At 43.5% G+C, this 21,844-nt stretch overlaps 1 protein-coding gene across 1 annotated transcript in view; it reads left to right on the top strand.

Annotated features, from left to right (window-relative positions):
- The first annotated feature begins 7,181 nt into the window (after positions 1 to 7,181).
- Positions 7,182 to 21,844, top strand: part of LOC137595204 (protein TASOR-like) — an 82,165-nt gene continuing 67,502 nt past the window's right edge. The window contains exons 1-2 of the mRNA XM_068315128.1: positions 7,182 to 7,567; positions 20,795 to 20,940. Coding sequence (XP_068171229.1) covers positions 7,300 to 7,567; positions 20,795 to 20,940 — 414 coding nt within the window. The 5' untranslated portion in view covers positions 7,182 to 7,299. The remainder of the gene's footprint in view (positions 7,568 to 20,794; positions 20,941 to 21,844) is intronic.

The raw sequence follows: 21,844 nt of genomic DNA, 5'->3' as shown, positions 1-21,844 counted from the left end.
TGAGCCAGAAAGAAAGCATGGTAATAGCTTATACCAATTCCTGGCTGATTGGTGGGAGGAGCTCACTGCTACTAAAGTCTGATGGCTCAGGAGGGATATTCTCTACCACAGTGTTCTTCAACCAATGTGCCGTGGCACACTAGTGTGCCGCGCGATATTGTCATGTGTGCTGTGGGAAATTATCCAATTTGAGTGCCTGTGCGGTCTAGCGCCTGGCAGAGTAATCATGTAGTACTTTTCCATACCAGTAAGCGGCAGCAGCAGCATGTAACTAATTACCTGATGCTTGGAGACAAGCGAACTAGTGATGCATGGATGCAGCGACAGGTGGACAGCAGGACGACGGTGAAAGTGATGGATAAGTTTTTGAAAAGGAAAAATGCAGACTCTGAACTGGACCCTGGGCAAAGTCCGGACCCAGATGAGGCCCTAGTATGAGTGGTGGTTAAAAGAAAGCGAAGACGTCCAGCAAAGTTTCTGGCGCGAGGCAATATAACAAAACCTATCTTTCATTTGGATTTACTTTTACCGGAGATGCAACGGCACCGACTCCGTTGTGCTTGGTGTGTGGTGAAAAGCTCTCCAACAGTACAATGGTCCCAAGTAAGCTTAAACGCCATCTCAAAACAAAACAAAAAACAAACGTGGAGTATTTTGTTTGCCTGTGTGAACACACAGAGAAACAGGCAACTTTCATGAGTAAAACCGCAAAGGTAAACGAGAGAGCCCTTAAAGCTAGCTACGACGTTGCTGAACTTGTGGCTAAATTAAAGAAGTCCCACACTGTGGCAGAGTAATTAATACTTCCTGCCTGCAAAGCCATTGTGAGTGACATGCTCGGACCCGAAGCGGCTAAAGAAATAGCCAAAGTCCCTCTCAGAAAACACAATTTCCAGACATATTGATGAGATGTCTGCAGACATCAAAAGTGTGGTTTGGACAAGATCCGTATTAGTAATAAATTTGCATTGCAACTTGATGAGTCTACTGATATAAGTGGACATGCTCAACTCTTGGTCAATGTATGTTTGGTAGATGGAGACACAAACAGAGAAAACTTGCTATTTTGCAAGGCTTTGCCAGGAAAAACAACAGGAGAGGAAATTTTCCGAGTCACATCAGAATATCTGGAAAAAGGAGGACTTAAGTGGGGAAACTGCACGAGTGTCTGCACTGATGGACCTGTAGCCATGGTCGGGCGCACCAAAGGCTTTGTAAGCAGAGTAAAGGAAAAAACCCAAGATGTGATCATTATACACAGTCTTTAACACCGCAAAGCCCCTATAGCCAAAACTTTATCGGCAGACCTCTCTCCTGTGTTGAATGATGTTGTGAGCATGGTTAACTTCGTAAAGACCTGTGAAAAGTCACATATTTGCAGTTTTGTGTGAGGAAATGGGAACGGAGCAAAAAGCCTTGCTGTTTCATACGGAGGTCCGATGGTTGTCGCGCATCAAGGTGCTGGCACGTGTGTATGAGCTGCGAGAGGAACTTAAAGTGTTCCTGACAAATGAGGTGTCCTATTACGCAAAGCTGCTTGCAAGTGATGAGTGGTGTGCAAGACTGGCATACCTGGCAGATATTTTTAATCATCTGAATGAACTGAACACACTAATGCAAGGCCGAAATGAAAACGTGCTTACAAGTACAGATAAAATCAATGGATTCCGTTCAAAGGTGCACCTCTGGCAGCAAAATGTGGAGAGTGGCAACCTTGAAATGTTCCCACTCACCAATAAATGGCAAGATGTTAACACTGCTGCACTGTGTGACATAATTGTTAAAAATTTGAAAACTCTTGAGGAGAAGATGTCATTGTTTTTCTCTTCAGCCTCCACGGAGTGCCTTGACTGGGTTAGGGACCCATTCAGCTCAGCATCAGCTGTTGGAAAGGAGCAGGAGGAACTAACTGAACTGAAACAAGATTGTGGTTCCAAGCTAAGCTTTGCTGATCTACCTTTGGACAGTTTTTGGTTGGCAGCTGCCAAGGAGGCCAACAAAGCTATTTTGACATTGCTCCCATTTTCCACAACATACCTGTGTGAGGTCAGCTTTTCAAGCCTGACTGCTGTAAAAACTAAAAACAGAGAAAGACTGAGAACTGTGGAGGAAGAGCTTTGTGTGTGTCTTTCATCGATTCCTGTCAGGATATCAGCTCTGTGTTCATCCAAACAGGCCCAGGTTTCACACTGAGTGAGTTTAAATATGAAGGATTATAAAATACTTTTTTCCTTGTGTTTATTTGAATCCTATTCAAGACATTATAATATAAGCTTTTTTTTTCAAATTTTCAGCTGGTGGTGTGCCGCGGGATTTTTTCAATGAAAGAAATGTGCCTTGGCTCAAAAAAGGTTGAAAAACACTGCTCTACCAGTCACGTATGCAAACACAATCGTGCACTTATCCACCTTGTGGGTAATGGGTTTGCTGGTGCCTATTTCAGCTGGCTATTGTCAAGAGGTGGGGTACACCCCGATGAGATGCTGGCTCATTGTGAGGCCATACAAAAGAAAACAAACATCTGTGCTCCCACTCACACCCGTGCTTGGTGCAGGACACTTAAGGTGGAGGATTTTGGAGGTGGGAGGAAGCCGGATTACCTGGAGTGAACCCGCACAGACAGCAATCAAAGAAAAGGAATGAAAAGCAAAATAATAAGATAAGATAAACCTTTAATAGTCTCACAGCATGGAAATAATGCTACCTTCCCCGGTCAAAATTATCCATTCATCCATTTCAATATCGCTTCTTCTGCTGTGTTGCTGGAGCTTGTTCCAGTCGACTGGGGGGTGTGAGGCACCGCGGAGCCATATGCAGAAACACCATATGCAGACACACACTCACACACACACAGGCAATTTGATACCGGCCAATTCGCCTGAAGTAACAATAAAAATGGATTAGGTTTATATAAAGCCACATACAGTAATCCCTCGTGCATTAACACCTCATTGTGAATTTGTAGAAGGTAGTCAAGTGATACCGAACATGCATTCTATTGGCCGATGGCATCCGGAAGTGCGCTGCGTTCCGTGAGTCTCGGAACGCAGCGCACTTCCGTCAGACACAGAAGTGCTTTAAACAGTCGATAAGAGTGTGGGAAAAGGTAATACAGATATAGGGTGCGTAAAGGAAGGGTTCATAAATGAATAAGATACCGAAAATAATAAGATAAATGGTTTGGACATGTCCAGAGGAGAGATAGTGAATATATTGGTAGAAGGATGCTGAGTTTTGAACTGCCAGGCTGGAGGCCTAGAGGAAGACCAAAGAGGAATTTTAAGGATGTAGTGAAAGAGGACATGAAGGTAGTTGGTGTGAGAGAAGAGGATTCAAAGGACAGGGCTAGATGGAGGAAATTGATTCGCTGTGGCGACCCCTGAAGGGAAAAGCCGAAAGGAAAAGAAGAAGAAGTTTGTCACTACAGGTAGTCGTCGACTTACGACCTATGCAACTCACGACCGACCGACTTTACGACCACAATTTCCGGGCAACGCGGGCATTCCCTCCAGCCACAGTACTCACGCTCTGAGGCTCCCGCGCTCTCTTCAGTCCCCACGGCGCACACACGCTGTTCAGTCACACTGTGAGATCAATAGCCCAGCCCACTACTGATGGGCTGGGCTGCTTAGGAGGCTGTGACGGAGAAATGTATGAATGGCGTATGGAAAAAATGTCAAGCGTTACGTGAACTCTTCTTCTGGATTTCAAAGTGACGAAGAACTTGATCAGATTCGGGAGAAAATAGTGAAACTGGCAAAAAACCTCTCCTTGGAGAACTTACGAATGATCGCGCTGTATGAAGAACTGATCGTGTTGGAAGAAGAAAGAGTGGAAGAAGAAGAGAGAAGCAGAGAAAGAAGAGGAGGAAACAGAAAAAATGTTCACCACCAAAGGCTTGTCAGAAGGCTTTTCCCTGTTAAATAAACTCCGTGCACACTTTGAAGAAATGGACATAGAACATAGAAACATTTGCAAGGATTGAACGGATGGCAAACAACGCTTTCCGTCCATATCGTGAAATTTATGAGGAGAAAGAGAAACAAACAATTCAGACAAAGCTCACAATGATTATGAAAAGATCGTCTCCCGCTCTCACCAACCCACACGCTGCCGCAGCTGACGATCCGGACGACCCACAGCCAAGCACCAGCGATGCTGGATTGAATTTTTACTTAAGAGTCGATTTACGACCAAGTCGAATTACGACCGATCTGTCGGGACCAATCGCGGTCGTAAGTCGACGACTACCTGTATATCACGGAATTCTTTATTTGCATGTGGTTCCTTGAACGCATTAACCACTAGTAATGAGGACTCGCTGTATATTATAGGCCATGGTCCTTAGCAGGAAGCCAGTGGACTTCCTTCTCCGAGTGAGGAACGAGGTCCTTCCACAAGTGAAGGAGTTTTCATGGGGTCCTGTTCATGAATGAGGGTAAAATGGAATGTGAGATTGGACGGAGAATTGGGGCAGCAGGAGTGTTATGGCAGTTGCTTTACCGCACTGTTGTCACAAAGAGGGGGCTAACCAAGAGGCAAAGCTCTCAGTCTACCATTCAATCTACGTTCCTACCCTCGCCTATGGTCATAAGCAATGGGTCATGACTGAAAGAACGAGATAGCGGATACAAGCAGCGGAAATGGGCTTTCTCAGTTGGATAGCTGATGTCTCCCTTAGAGATAGGGTGAGAAACACTGCTATTCACCAGGGACTCAGAGTAGAGTTGTGCTCCTTCGCATGGAAAGGAGTCAGTTGAGGTGGTTTGGGCATCTGGTGCAGATGCCTCTGGGATGCCTCCCTAGGGAGGTGTTCCTGGCACATCCAGCTGGGAGGAGACCTTGGGGCAGACCCAGGACCAGCTGGAGGGATTATATCTCAATACTGGCCTGGGAACGCCTTGGGATCACCCAGTCAGAGCTGGTGGATGTGGCCGGAGAAAGGGAAGTTTGGGGCTCCCTGATGAAGCTGCTGCCCCCGCAACCTGACTGTGGATAAGCATAGAAGATGGATGGATGGATGGATGGACAGATTTATATTGCGCTTTTCTAGACACTCGTAGTCGCTTTTACAGTGGATCCATTATTCATTCACTCCTCATTCATACTTGGTGATGGTAAACTACATGTGTAGCTGCAGCTGTCCTTTGGCAGACTGACAGAAACATTACAGCCATTCCGAGCCAATTGTTATACAGTAGACCACATATGGCAAAATCAAGGCCCATGGGCGAGATCTAGCCCGTGACCGGCCCGCAAGGCCACATCAGCCCGCTGGTATTTTGCACTCACATAAACTACATTCTCCTCAATGCAACAGTAGCGGAAGTCACTGCAGCACAACCAGCGGGCTTTGGTTTCACTGTTTATCAGCAGTCAGAGCGAAGGTTGAATTTAGCTACTCCCCCCCTCAAAAATGGCTAAAAGGAAGATGGAGGCTGAGAGCAGGGGGTTTCAAGCCAGGTGGGAGTCAGAGTATGTTTAGAGAGGTAAAAGGTAAACCTATGTGTCTTCTGCTGAGTTTGTATGTTTCATCTCTGACGCAATGCCCCAGCTGCGCATCCAAGTTGCTCAGACGCTCTTTGTGTTTTGCAGCACAGACATGTGTGAACGGTATATATTTCTCTCTGATAAAGCAGGACAAAACATCACACAGGAGCTGTCTGAATGATAAACACCTTCACTCAGTCCTGAGGATTTCCTCAGGTCAGAACCTGACCCTGAACATTGATGAACTTGTATGAAAGATGATACACCATCAAATATCAGACTCAGCCTCAGACAAGTGAACATCACAGAGCAGAAATGTATTTTCAGTTTTAAAGTCAGTTAAATTTTTACATTTGTTTTTAGAAGACGTGATATCTCCTTAAAGGAAGTTTTGTTTTGTCTGTGTGCCATAGATTTAAGTATTTTATTTTATTTATTTATATTTATTTCAGTTAAATGGACTCAGGGAAAATTGCAGATGAGAGCCATGAGAAAGGATAGAACTGATTTGATTTTGTTTATTTTGCTATTTGAAAGCAGTGATTGGTAGGATTGTAGAGCAGCACAATATTTTAAAAATTTTTTTTTAAATTATTGTACGGAGCTGCATTGTGTTTTTTGTAGATCTGGAGAAAGCTGATGATGGGGTGCCGAGAGAAACTGTGGTATTGTATGAGGAAGTCTGGAGTGGCAGAGAAGTATGTTAGAGCGGTGCAGGACATGTATGAGGACTGTAAGACAGTGATGAGGTGTGCTGTAGGTGTGACAGAGGAGTTCAAAGTGGAGGTGGGACTGCATCAGGGATCAGCGCTGAGCCCCTTCTTGTGCGCTATGGTGATGGACAGGCTGACAGACAACGTTAGACAGGAATCTCCATGGAATATGATGTTTGCAAATGACATTGTAATCTGTTGTGAGAGCAGGGAACACGTGGAGGAGAAGCTAGAGAGGTGGAGGTTTATCCTGATTAGGAGAGGAATGAAGATTAGCCACAATAAGACAGATTACATGTGTGTGAATGAGAGGGACCCAAGTGGAAGTGTGAGGTTACAGGGAGAAGAGATCGAGAAGGTGGAGGATTTTAAGGTCAACAGTCCAGAGCAATGGAGAGTGTGGAATAGAGGTGAAGAAGCATGTACAGGCAGGATGTGTTGTGTGTAGCAGTTTCAGATAAAATGAAATTAAATATGTAAAAAACTGTGGTGAGACCAGCGATATTGTTTGGTCTAGAGACAGTGTCACTGAGGAAAAGACAAGAGACTGAGCTGGAGGTAGCAGATATAAAGATGCTGAGGTTCTCTTTTGGAGTGACAAGGATGGATAGGATCAGGAATGAGTACATCAAAATATTGGTAGAAGGATGAAAATATTGGTAGAAGGATGCTGAGTTTTGAACTGCCAGCCAGGAAGACATGAGGAAGACCAAAGACAAGGTTTATGAATGAGTGAAAGAGGACATGAAGGTAGTTGGTGTGAGAGAAGAGGATGCAGAAGACAGGGTTAGTTGGAGGCAACTGATTCGCTGAAGGGAAAAGCCGAACGGAAAAGAAGACGTTGCCTGTACTTGTCTAGTTGAGAGGTCATTGTCAGTGGCAACACACTACCGGAAGAGGGCAGTAGAGCAAAGTTTAGTATACTACTTACGGGTTAAATATCAACGAAGAAGATCACCGGTGAAAGTATGGCGGCGCCTGTTTCTAGATTTGGATCGCAGTTTTACAGAGTGAGAAGGTAGCAGAGGTTTCATCGCGTATTTTGTACGGCAAACGACCATCGACTGACGTTTTGTAGTTGTTCGAGAATCCAACAATGGATGACAACTTTGATTGGAAGGAACATCTGGCAACTCGGTCGAGGAGGATGGCGGTTGTAGCTGATTATGGAGCTGTTAGCCTGCAAGATGGCGAGGATAGCGAAGTATACTCAACCACAGAAACTGAAAAAGGATCGGACAGACTGAGTGCTTCAAACAGAAGGATGAAGAGAAGAAACTCTGCACCACAAGGCAGCCACCAGAGACACATGCCGATGGAGCCTCTGAAATTCCCCATACCGAGGAAAGCCAAGGAAAAGAGACGTAAGTTAATTTGTACCCTTCGGACAGCTGAGTGACGTTAGCATTTGGAGAAAATAAAAGTTTTCTATGTCTAGTGACCGTTGCACTCCAGCTAATTTAATTTGATTTAGGTGTCTCAGCTGTTTTGACGTTAGCAGCCTGTCCAACGTTCGGGAATAACGAAATAACAAAAGGCTAATGTTGCACAGCAATTGACAATTCTTGCATATGCTGTGCTAGTCCAATGACATGATTTTACGACACAATGTCAACAAAGTTTTTGTTCAGAGCACTGAAGTAATCTAACGTTACAAGTGAACCATTAGCTGTAACGTCACAAAAATAAGTACGTTTAATTGACAGTTAGCAGGGCAATGGTAATTGCTTTCTTATTGAGTTAATTGACGCACGTAATAACCAGTTTTACTGCTTTGACGTTGACTGTTTAGCCGGCTCCCGGTTCGAGTCCCTCTCTGTGCGGTGTTAGCATGTTCTCCCCGTGTCTGTGTGGGTTCTGTCCCGGTTCTCCAGCTTCCTCCCTCCTCCAAAAACATGCCCTTCAGGTGAATTGGACGGTCTCAAATTGTCCATAGGTTTTAGTGTGTGCGTGCCTGCTTGTTTGTCAATATCTGGCTCTGCGGTGCAATGGCGTCGCGCCCGGAGTGTCCCCTGCCTGACGCCCTAGTCGGCTGGGATAGGCTCCCGTGACCCCTGCGACAGCGGATGAAGCGTATATGGTAAATTAATGAAATGAAGTTTGTAGTACAGGTAGTCGCCGACTTACGACCTGTGCAACTTACGACCGATCGACTTTACGACCACAATGTCCGGGTAGGGCGGGGCATTCCCTCCAGCCACAGTACTCACGCTCTGAGGCTCCCGCGCTCTCTCCAGTCCCCACGGCGCACACACGCTGTTCAGTCACACTGAGATCAGCAGCCCAGCCCACTACTGATGGGCTGGGCTGCTTAGGAGGCTGTGATGGAGAAATGTATGAATGGCGTATGGAAAAACTGTCAAGCGTTACGTGAACTCTTCTGCTGGATTTGAAAGTGACGAAGAACTTGATCAGATTCGAGAGAAAATAGTGAAACTGGCAAAAAACCTCTCCTTGGAGAACTCACGAATGATCGCGCTGTATTAAGAACTGATCGCGCTGGAAGAAGAAAGAGTGGAAGAAGAAGAGAGAAGAGAAGCAGAGAAAGAAGAGGAGGAAACAGAAAAAATGTTCACCACCAAAGGCTTGTCAGAAGGCTTTTCCCTGTTAAATAAACTCCGTGCACACTTTGAAGAAATGGACATAGAACATAGAAACATTTGCAAGGATTGATCGGATGGCAAACGACGCTTTCCGTCCATATCGTGAAATTTATGAGGAGAAAAAGAAACGAACAATTCAGACAAAGCTCACAATGATTATGAAAAGATTGTCTCCTGCTCCCACCAACCCACACGCTGCCCCAGCTGACGATCCGGACGACCCCCAGCCAAGAACCAGCGCTGCTGGATTTAATTTTTACGTAAGAGTCGATTTACGACCAAGTCGAGTTACGACCGATCTGTTGGTCCCAATCGCGGTCGTAAGTCGGCGACTACCTGTATAATGTTGTTGTTGTTAGTTGTTGTTAAACAAAAGTTAATTAAAAAAGTTTGCTGTCTTCCAGATTGGTTTGTATGCTCGCACAAGACCAGTGTTTCCTTTGTCTTGGTTTCTATTGCATATTTATTTAAAATCAAGGTGTAAACATTCTAATTGGAATATTTAAGTTTGTTTTCCTCTGGACAAAGTGAATCCAGGATTGATTGATTGGTTGTGTCTGGCATTACGTCAAGTACAATATAAAGTTCAGTTGTGACATTTAAAAAAAAGTTTTGGCATGGAAACTACATTATAAAGTTATACAAAACCATTCATTAACAAACCCCACCATGTCTGTAACCCTAACCTGAAACCAAGGCACATACATTAAGTTGGTTTGTGTTGTACAAACTTGGAATAAATAGTTCGGAAAAAAATCATGATTAAATTTATGGTATGTTAGAAGCAGCTAGAAATCTTCTTCTTTTCCTTTCGGCTTTTCCCTTCAGGGGTCGCCGCAGTGAATCAATTGCCTCCGTCTAGCCCTGTCCTTTGCATCCTCTTATCTCACACCAACTACCTTCATGTCGTCCCTCATGACATCCATAAACCTCCTCTTTGGTCTTCCTCTGGGCCTCCTGCCTGGCAGTTCAAAACTCAGCATCCTTCTACCAATATATTCACTATCTCTCCTCTGGACATGTCCAAACCATCTCAGTCTGACCTCTCTGACTTTATCTCCAAAACCTCTAACATGTACTGATGTACTCATTCCTGATCCTATCCATCCTGGTCACTCCTAGAGAGAACCTCAGCATCTTCATCTCTGCTACCTCCAGCTCTGTCTCCTGTCTTTTCCTCAGTGACACTGTCTCTATACCAAACAACATTGCTGGTCTCACCACAGTTGTGTACACCTTTCCTTTCATTTTAGCTGAAACTCTTCTATCACACATCACAACTGACACTTCCCTCCACCTGTTCCATCCTGCTTGTACACCCTTCTTCACCTCTTTTCCACACTCTCCATTGCTCTGGACTGTTGACCCTAAGTACTTAAAATCCTCCACCTTCTTGATCTCTTCTCCCTGTAACCTCACTCTTCCACTTGGGTTCTTCTCATTCACACACATGTACTCTGTCTTAGTGCCGCTAACTTTCATTCCTCTCCTTTCCAGGACAAACTTCCACCTCTCTAGCTTCTCTTCCACCTGTTCCATGCTCTCACTGCAGATCACAATGTCATCTGCAAACATCATAGTCCATGGAGATTCCTGTCCAACCTCATCTGTCAGCCTGTCCATCACCATAGCGAACAAGGAGCTCAGAGCTGATCCCTGATGCAGTCCCACCTCCACCTTGAACTCCTCTGTCACACCTACAGCACACCTCACCACTGTCTTACAGTCCTCATACATGTCCTGCACCGCTCTAACATACTTCTCTGCCACTCCAGACTTCCTCGTACAATACCACAGTTCCTCTCTGGGCACCCTGTCATAAGCTTTCTCCAGATCCACAAAAACACAATGCAGCTCCGTTTGGCCTTCTCTGTACTTCTCTATCAACATCCTCAAAGCACCTACTGCATCTGTAGTACTCCTTTTTGGCATGAAACCATACTGCTGCTCACATATGTTCACTTCTGTCCTTAATCTACGTTCCACTACTCTTTCCCATAACTTCATTGTATGGCACATCAGCTTTATTCCTCTGTAGTTGCCACAACTCTGCACATCTCTCTTGTTCTAAAAAATGGGCACCAGCACACTTCTCCTCTATTCCTCAGGCATCTTCTTACTATCTAAGATCCTGTTGGAAAAACCCAGTCAGGAACTCTATTGCCACCTCTCCTAGACACTTCCAAACCTCTACAGGTACTGTATATCATCAGGCCCGACTGCCTTTCCACTCTTCATCCTCTTCAGTGCCCTCCTCACTTCATCCTGACTAATCTTCGCTACATCCTAGTCCACAACAGTCACCTCTTCTAGTCTTTGTTCTCTCTCATTTTCCACGTTCATCAACTCTTCAAAGTACTCTTTCCATCTTCCCATCACGCTACTGGCACCTGTCAATAGACTTACATCCCTGTCCTTAATCACCCTAACCCGCTTCACGTCCTTCCCATCTCTGTCTCTCTGTCTTGCCAACCGGTATAGATCAGTCTCTCCCTCCTTACAGTCCAACCTAGCATACAAGTCATCATAAGCCCCTTGTTTGGCCTTTGCTACCTCTATCTTCACCTTACGCTGCATCACACTGTACTCCTGTATACTCTCCTCAGTCCTCTGTGTCCCACTTCCTCTTAGCTAACCTCTTTCTCTCCTGTACCTCCTCATTCCACCATCAAGTGTCCTTATCTACTTTCCTTCCAGATGACACACCTAGTACCCTCCTACCTGTCTCCCCGATCACATTAGCTGTAGTTGTCCAGTCATCTGGAAGCACCTCCTTGCCACCCAGAGCCTGTCTTAACTCATTCCTAAAAGTCATGCAACACTCTTCCTTTTTCAGCTTCCACCATTTCATCTTCTGCTCTGCCTTTACCCTCTTGATCTTCCTCACCACCAGAGTCATCCTACACACCACCATCCTATGCTGTTTGGCTACACTCTCACCTACCACTACTTTGCAGTCACTGATCTCTTTCAGGTTACACCGTCTACACAAGATGTAGTCTACCTGTGTGCTCCTACCGCCACTCTTATAGGTCACTCTATGTTCCTGCCTCTTCTGGAAGAAAGTATTCACTACAGCCATTTCCATCCTTTTTGCAAAGTCAACTACCATCTGTCCTTCTGCGTTCCTCTCCTGGATACCAAACCTGCCCATCACTTCCTCATCACCTTTGTTACCTGCACCAACATGTCCATTGAAGTCTGCACCAATGACAACTCTCTCACTTCTAGGCATGCTCTGCATCACTTCATCAAAGTCCAACCACAATTTCTCCTTCTCATCCAGCTCACATCCTACCTGTGGAGCATACCCACTAACAACATTGTTACACCTTCGATTTCTAGCTTCAGACTCATCACTCTATCCAACACTCTTTTTACCTCCAGGACATTCCTAACAAACTCCTCCTTCAAGATAACTCTTACTCCATTTCTCTTCCTATCTACACCATGATAGAACAACTTGAACCCTGCTCCTAAACTTCTAGCCTTGCTACCTTTCCACCTGGTCTCCTGGACACACAGTATGTCAACCTTCCTCCTCTGCATCATGTCAACCAACTCTCTACCTTTTCCTGTCATAGTTCCAACATTCAACGTCCCTACTCTTCGTCCTATACTCTTGGCGCTCCTCTTCTCTTTCTTCATGCGAACACACTTTCCTCCTCTCCTTCTTCGACCAACAGTAATCCAATTTCCACCGGCGCCCTGTAGGTCAACAGCGCCGATGGCGGTCGTTGTTAACCCGGGCCTTGACCGATCCGGTAGAAGTCATAGGTTTGATTCGCATCTTTGATTTGGCAAAAGTTTTACGGCGGATGCCCTTCCTGACGCAACCCTCTGTATTTTTCCGGGCTTGGGACCGGCACATAAAACACTGGCTTGTGCCCTCTTGCGGCTACATTAGAAGAAGCAGCTAGAAATACTACTAGAAATATTTTCTTAGTTATGAAAGTTTGGAGCTAAAATCTAGATTTTTTGCAATTGAGTCCAATATGTTAAATTTAATAACAATGTTTTCTGAAATAAGGGATTTCCTGCAAACAATTTTAATTCTGCTGTTATGATAAAAGGCATATTTGTTTTGGATTTTCTTAAGAATTATTTTAACATCTGCAAAAGTCTTTAAGGAAAAAATAAACAATATTGTGGGTCAAAACTGTTTTGGTTAAATTTCATTTATAGAACAGCTTGCATGCAAATAATGGAAAATGTTAAGAAAAAGTTTGGTAGTAAAAGTACATCTTTATTGGAATTCTATTTTGAATTAAATACAGGTATTTAAATGATGATTAGGTGAGGCTTTTAATTTTTGTTCAAGACATTTGATAAAAGAGATAACTCAAAAAAGATTGATCAGAAAATCAGCTCAAGCCTGTGCTCGAACTACTGCAGTATTTTGCAAAATTCTGTTAAGGTTGCCATCGTATGAAACTATGATGTCCGTGCAGTAAATGGGTAGTGATGATTTTAGATACAAACAAACATTGACACACAGATCATTGAAATGAACTTACTCTTGATGCTCTGTGTTGTTATGAATAGCCCTTTGTGCTAAACCTTAAACAGCTATTCATTAGGGATTGATGTATTGTCAGATTTCTCTGCTAATTGTGTGTGTAGTCAAATCAGTCCAGCTGAGCCCTTTCCTCAACACTGAGATCATTGGTGCAGGTTTTCTTGTCTCCCGGGAATTTGACTCAACAAGTCCTGCAGTGGCCCTTTTATAATTGGGGTGGTTTAGCACTTAATTTGTGTCCTCAACAGATGCACAAACCTTCTGTTTGGGTGTGTGCACAGCACACCTGAGAGCTGCAGAAAGTTGCAGAATTTATTTAATAGGGGCGGCATGAGCTCAGTCCACGAGGTCTTGGGCTGCGGACCAGAAGGAAGCCGGTTCAAGGCCCATGTGATCCAGTAATTTCAGAGTGTGAACTGGCGTGGATAACTGCCACTTCACCTCCTGAGAACTGTCGAAGTACTGCCAAGGCACTGTCCCTTTTACAAGCTGGTCATTGGATGCACCATAAAGGAGCTACTCTACCTCCTGTCTGTGTGCTTACAGGCCCCTTGTATCTGTGTGTGTGCGTGTTGCAGGGCTATACCCATATGTGTGATTAGCAATAAATGACTAACACTGGAGTGGACAAATAATATCCCTATTGGGTATCAAAAAAGTGGATTTCTTTCTATGGCTTTCATTACATCCCACTGTAATTGTCAGTGTTTGTGTGTTCGTCCATCTGTCCACCAAATGTCTTCACAACCGTTAGATGAAACAAAAAGCACATTACTTGCACGGCAAAGGGGATGAAAATGAGATAATGAGCTTGACCTTGAGAAAACTAAATCAAGGTCAAAGGTCAATTTTTGTACATTTTTGCACATATCTCAGGAAACGGATAAGATAAAAAGACGAAAAAGGTGTTATATTCAGGGAGGCAAGGGGATAAAACGGTGCAGGACATGTATGAGGAATGTAAGACAGTGATGAGGTGTGCTGTAGATGTGACAGAGAAGTTCAAGATGGAAGTGGGAGTCAAGGTGGAGGTGGGACTGCATCAGGGATCAGCTCTGAACCCCTTCTTGTTCGCTGTTGTGATGGACAGGCTGACAGATGAGGTTAGACAGGAATCTCCATGGACTACGATGTTTGCAGATGACATTGTGATCTGTAATGAGAGCAGGGAACTCGTTGAGAAGCTAGAGAGGTAGAGGTTTGTCCTGGAAAGGAGAGGAATGAAGGTTAGCCACAGTAGGACAGAGTACATGTGTGTGAAAGAGAGGGACCAAAGTGGAAGATCGAGGTTACAGGGAGAAGTGATAAAGAAGGTGGAGTGCTTAGGGTCAACAGTCCAGAGCAATGGGGAGTGTGGAAAAGAGGTGAAGAAGCACGTACAGGCAGGATGGAAAGGGTGGAGGAAAGTGTCAGGTGTGATGTGTGATAGAAGAGTTTCAGCTAAAATGAAATGAAAGGTGTACAAAACTGTGGTGAGACCAGCAATGTTGTTTGGTCTACAGACAGTGTCACTGAGGAAAAGACAGGAGACAGAGCTGGAGGTAGCAGAGAAGAAGATGCTGAGGTTCCCTCTGATGTACTCAGGAATGAGTGCATCAGAGGGACAGCAGATGGACAGCTGGGCTTGCGCTAGCCGATCGCCACTACGCCATAGGCGAAGTAAATTCCAGAGTGGTTACAAGGTTTTTAGCCTGTGTAGCCACAGTGGCGTTCTTATTTTTAGGAAAAAAAGGCTAAAACTTACAACTTTTTTTGACTCTCCCCTAGCGATAACATAAGAAAACAATAGCGCATGCTGATGAAAATAGCCGAAGTGACCGGAGCAATCCTGATCATTAAATATGCACTCGGGTCATGACCTCCTCTCTTGGAATGAAAAAAAAGGATTCTATTTTTACAAGTGTGTTAAAATTCTAATTGAACAACAAATGGTGAATTATGAGAGGGGGTAGGAGTGGTGACAGACCGATCGGAAGGTAAATCCAAGGAGGAAGATTCTACAGAGGAAGAGGATGATCTTCCCATAGATCTGTCAAAGTCGAAGTGACATTCAGACTTTTAATTTGTGCTATGTCTCATATCTGACCAATAATCAAAATGATTGAAATCAAAGTGTCTAAGCCAAAGTTAAAATATATTCTAGTCCAAGTAAAATTTACAAGTAAACATTGAGTAAAATTTTGTATGACTGTATCTTCACATAGTGAATGCAAGTTTTCAATTGTTGAATCTCATATTTATACCTGCATAGATAGAAATTAAGATAGTTAAGCTTAAACTGTTGATTTTAGTGTATTTTTGTAGGTAAACTGAACAGAAGATTTTGCCCTCAGAATGCATCAGAATGCAAGAAAATAACCCCCATTATCTAAAAAATTTCCATGGGGACGCCCCCTGGACTACCACCTATAATTCATTCCAGATACACAATATTACCATTTCTCTCAAACATTGTTCACAAATCTGACTAAATGTGTGACATACTCCATCCCACCTCACAGGTGTGCCACATCAAGATGCTGATCTGACATCATGATTAGTGCACAGGTGTACCTTATACTGCCCACAATAAAAGGCCACCCTGAAATGTGCAGTTTTGTCTAACAGATGCCACAAGCATTGATGGAGCATGCAGTTGGCATGCTGACAGCAAGAATGTCAACCAGATCTGTTGCTCGTGCATTGAATGTTCATTTCTCCACCATAAGCCGTCTCCAAAGGCGTTTCAGAGAATATGGCAGTACATCCAACCAGCCTCACAACCGCAGACCACGTGTAACCACACCCGCCCAGGACCTCCACATCCCTTTTTCAAGCTTTTCTATTGTCTCCTGCTTTGTTTGTATGGACAAAAAAACTCTTTTCTCCGTCACTTTCTTGGGGTCCATAGCGAGTACTCAAAAAGAAAATATATTTGCGTAGAACTATCAGAACACCTCACGGGTCGAGGGCAGAATGACAAGGACGCTGCATAGACACCTATCTAGCTACACACAGAGGTCTCTCTTAGCCAGTGGGATGCCAAGATGCGAGGTAATAGCCAATTACAGAGCAGCTATAAGAATGTTGCGTTCAGGAACCTTTGGGAGCTGCAAGTAGCAGCCCATACCTGGGCTTGCACTCGGAGCTAGTATGACTAAGCCACTGTGGCTCAGTGTAAAAGAATTGAGTAAGCCACAAAAGCCACACTCTGTGTCCAAGACAGTGGTGCAGCGCGCGGATGACCAACGCTCGTCGTGGTGTGGTCTGGGGGCCGTTCCCCAGGACATTATTTAAAAATGGGGTTGTTTTCCTGCATTCTGAGGGAAAGTTTACCTACAAAAATACACTAAAGTCAACAGTTCAAGCTTAACTATCTTTATTTCTGTCCTACTTTATGCAGGTATAATTGTGAGATTCGACAATTGAAAACTTCCATTCACTATGTGAAGAAAGTCATACAAAATATTGCTCAATGTTTACTTGTAAGTTCTACTTAGACCAGAAGACATTTTAACTTTGACCAACACCATTGGTATGCCATAGTTTAGTTTATTATTTTTTTTAATTAAATAACATGATTTTTCATTTCAATTTAAAAAGGCATGAAAAATAGCAAGCAAGGTGAATACACATTAACATGCATCGCTGGTTATTCCTGCTGGTCGTAGGGAACAAAAGTCTAAGACTACAAAAAAGTATTGATAATATCTTTCATCTACAATCTGATCGGTCTGTCACCCCTCCTCCCCCCTCTCAGCATTCACCATTTGTTTATTAATGAGGACTTTAACACAAACTCTACTATAAAACACTGGATTCTTTTGATCGACCGTTCTCGCCTTGTTGTACACCAATTCGCGGGTTTAGCTTGTAAAAAAATATTTTTGATTTTCATTGGACGAGAGGAGGTCATGACCCGAGTGCATATTTAATGATCGGGAGCGTTCGGGTCACTTCGGCTATTTCCGTCGGCATGCGTCGGCTAAATTCCATCGGCATGTGGAAATAGCGGCGTTATTTTCACTAGCGCCCCTCGCTAGCGGAAGTAGCGGCGCTAATGCCGCTCGCTAAAGGAAAAAGCGGCGCTCGCTATTTCCGCTAGGCTATTTCCGCTAGGCTATTTCTGCTAGCGAGCGGCGCTAGCGCCGCTATTTCCTTTATCGAGCGGCGTTAGCGCCGCTACTTCCGCTAGCGAGGGGCGCTAGCAAAAATAACGCCGCTATTTCCGCATGCCGACGGAATTTAGCCGAAGTATGCCGACGGAAATAGCCGAAGTGACCCGAACGCTCCCTATCATTAAATTGTAAGTTTTAGCCTTTTTTTTCGTAAAAATAACACCACTGTGGCTAAACAGTCTAAAAATCTTGTAGCCAATCTGGAATTTACTTCGCCTATGGCGAAGTGGCGAATGGCTAGCGCAAGCCCAGCATACTGTATTTTTACCTTTCGTAACTCGAAATTTCTTTTGTAACTAGAGGCAATATTTTCCTGTTGAGTTTCGTAAGTAAAAAAATTCGTATCTAGAGACATTAGTAAGCAGAGGTTCCACTGTATGAGCTTTGTGACATGATATATTATCCTGCTAAAAGTACCCATCAGAAGATGGATACACTGTGGTCATAAAGGGATGGTCATAGTCCTCGACAGTACTCAAGTAGGCTGCAGCTTTTAAATGATATCCCTCACACCATTTCAGTACCGCCGCCAGCTTGAACTGCTGATATGAGGCAGGATGGGGTCATTCTTTCAAGTCATTTATGCCAAATTCTGATCCTGCCATCTGAATTTCACAGCAGTGGGGCGGCAGTGGCTCAGCAGTAGAGCAGATGTCTTGTAGACAGATCACCCCAGCCATCGGTGGATCGAATCCCACTCTCGCCAGGATATCACCGGAGTGTGAGCTGACGGTGGGAGGTGTCAGCTCACCCCCCAGCCACTGCCGAGGCGCCCTTGAGCAAGGCGCTGTCCCCCCTACAAGCTGCTCATTTGGGGCGCGTTCCGGAAGACGCTGCCCGTCACTTTGCCTGCTGATGTGTGTAGTTTGATGTGTGTACTAACTGCATGCTTACATGCCCCCTTGTGTGCTGTGTTTCAGGGGGCCTGTATACACTGACTGTACTGAATATACTTGAGTGACTATGTAATTTCCCTTTGCGGGGATCAATAAAGTATACTTCTTCTTCTTCAGACATTAAGATTCATCAGACCAAACAAAGTTTTTCCAATCTTCCATTGTCCTATTTTGGTGAGCCTGTGCCAATTGTAGTTACAGTGTTCTGTACTTAGCTGACCGGAGTGACACCTGGTATCCTCCTGTGCTGCTGTAGTCCATCTTCTTCAGGTTTGATGTGATGTGCGTTCAGAGATAGTATTTTGCAGTCTTTGGTTATTTGAGGGGTTATTTGAGGGGTTATTTGAGATACTGTTGCCTGTCTATCATGTCAAATTATCCTCTAATCTCTGACATTAACAAGACCTTTTCATCCTCACATTTGCTTGGATTAAACTTCAGCAAATTTTCTTCACCACTTCAGCATAACTAATCAGCCATTCACATGATTTGCAGCCATGTGATTGGCTGATTACCCATTTGTTTTAGCAAGCAATTGAAGAAGAGTAAGATTAAAGAAAACGGATCCATTCATAATTTTATTTCCTCCGTAGGTGAAATTATTTTTCCATTCTGGTTAGTAATCATTACACACACACACACACACACACACACACACACACACACACACACACACACACACACACACACACACACACACACACACGGTGGGAAGTAGAGTGGTGTGCAGCTCTCTCGTGGGGTGCCCCAATGAGCAACTTATAAAGGGGACGTTGCCTAGCTCAAGGGTACCTTGGCAGTGCTCAGGAGGTGAACTGACATCTCTCCATGTCCAGTTCACACTCCAAAATGTTTTTATTTTTTTTAATTTTAATTTAAATTTTTCCCCGACATGGGACTTCAACTGGCCATCCTCCTGTCTCCAGCTCAAGACTTGGTGGACTGAACTACTGCCGCCCTGACCTAATAAAGTGGTCAGTGAGACACAATCGTGAAGTGGGACCAAATTTATTCAATGTGTTATGTTGTGTTTACAAATAAAAAACTGAAAAGTACGATGTGCAAAAGTATTGGTCCCCTGTTCTCTCAGCTCAGCTAACCGACTCCAGGAGTTCCCTGATGGCTTCTGAACGATCCAATGTTGACCTAACTAACAATGACAGAGAGCATCTGTGTTTGATTTGGTCTCACATTTCCACATCCTACTTTTCAGTTTTTTATTTGTAAACACAATATAAAATGTTGAATAAATTCGGTTCCACTTTACGATTGTGTATCACATGTTGATTCTTGAAAAATATTTTCAGTTTGTTTTCTTTAAGTTTGAAGCCTTAAAATGTGGCAAAATGTCAAAAAGGCTTGGGGGGGGCAATACTTTCGCAAGGCACTGTATAGACAGTACAGTAATCCCTTGTTACTCATGGTTAATATGTTCCACGACCACCCGTGAAAAACAAAATTTATGAACCGTCCCCATATTGACATTAAACCACCATATATCTGTATTACCAGTTGCACACTCTATATAGACTGTTTGAAATACTTTTGTATTAAAGAAAAATGTTTCTTTAGAAGTTTTTCTTTAATACATGGAAGTGCGCTGAGTTCCGTGAGTTATGGAACGTAGTGCACACACGGATGCTGTCAGCCAATAGCACGTGCGTACAGTATCACATGACCATCTTCTAAAAATCCACGATGTAATGAAGCCGTACATCTTGATGCGAGGGATTACTGTATACAGTATTCCCTCGCTTATTCGCGCGTCAAGATGCAAGGCTTCACTGCATTGCAGATTTTTCAAATTATATGATACACTGTCATTTCATCGAGGACAAAGGAGAAAGCGAGAGGCCAGGATCAAGTCTCTCCCATGAGCTGTAGCGAAGCGAGACCGTATTGGCTGACAGCATCTGTGTGTGCGCTGCGTTCCGAGACTCAGTGTTTCTCACAAAAATGTTTTAAACAGTCTAAGAGTATGGGAAAAGGTAATACAGCTGTAAGATGGACTAATATCAGTATGGGGAGGGTTCATAAATGTTTAAATTACCATAAATAATAAAAATAAATATTGGGTTCCTTTATCGCAGATTTTCACCTTTGACTGATGGTCCTGGAACACATTTACCGCGAGTAATGGGGGGAATACTGTATATATATTAAATACTGTTGGTAGACTCTAATAACGCTCCTTTTCAAGCGCAGAAATTTTTTACTCTTACTAGTACAATTCCAAATGCTTGCTCATGAAACACTCCTACAGACGTAACCTTGATTTTAATTGTGAAGTTCTCAAAATTAATTACTTTTAATATAATTAAATTAAAACCCAGTGGACTTTGAAGGATTGAATATGAGTCCAGAGGGTGTAAATGCTCACAGACCTTTGTGGTCATTCTCCTTTTTTTTCTTTCAGCTCTTATTTATCACGTGTCTGCTGAGTCCAGGGAGTATGATGACATGAAACTCATTCTGACTTCCAGCTACATCAGCACCACTTCTGCTGGTTGCTTCAGCTACTGTAAACCTCGGCTCGTCCACAATGAACTGTTGGAGAAGGAGGTGAGACATAGTCCCTCTTAAGACAGAGATTATGTATTAACCCTGAGATAAAGAAACTTTTCAATGTCATGTCTTAATTTTAACAGAACCCAGGCCAGATGTGTACTGTGGGTTAAGATAGCAGTGGTTACTGGTTTCACAAAGTTCCGCAGTATAAAATTAGACTCTTAACTTACATTAACACTGCCCTCAGGAAGGAGATACAAGGTACCAACTTATAAGGTTAGACTAAAAAAATCCTTTGTCCATCAATCCACTTAAATGCTCAACCAGGAGCAAAACCGGAGATATGCTGAGTGGTGGACAAGTGCTCTCAACTATTATGTTTTCCATGTTGTCAATATCTGTCATGTCAATGTGTGTGATATGTTCTTCTCTGTTGCATAAAACAGCTGCTAGGTCGCAAAACAAATTTCAGCACTGCTGACAAATAAAATTCATGTTTTGTTATGTCATGTTATGTTGCTTGGAAGTTGCTTTGACTCTTGAATTATGAACTCCAAAACAGATCACTCGTTTTAAAGATCCTGCTCTATTTTCCTCAAACAGGAGACATACAAATGTATCATTTATTTAATATATCTTATCAATTTTCGCTACATAAAATAGCTTAATGATTCCACTATAGAGCATTTGTTGAATAAAAAACAACACACATTGTTTTGTTCATCTGTTATGGGTAACATCGCCAAGTGTTGCAATGCTTTGTAAAATGTAAATGTAATCCAAATGTAAATATTTGCCAAGCAATGAAACCCCAAGTTTAATAAAATGTTAGCACAGACAAGATTTCATAATTTGAAAACAAGAACATTAATATTTAATATTCTGGGCTTGCGCTAGCCATTCGCCACTTCGCCATAGGCGAAGTAAATTCCAGATTGGCTACAAGGTTTTTAGACTG

The sequence above is a fragment of the Antennarius striatus genome, chromosome 5 (assembly GCF_040054535.1).
Source record: "Antennarius striatus isolate MH-2024 chromosome 5, ASM4005453v1, whole genome shotgun sequence".
NCBI classification, from domain to species: domain Eukaryota; kingdom Metazoa; phylum Chordata; class Actinopteri; order Lophiiformes; family Antennariidae; genus Antennarius; species Antennarius striatus.
This window is presented reverse-complemented; position numbering and strand designations above follow the sequence as displayed.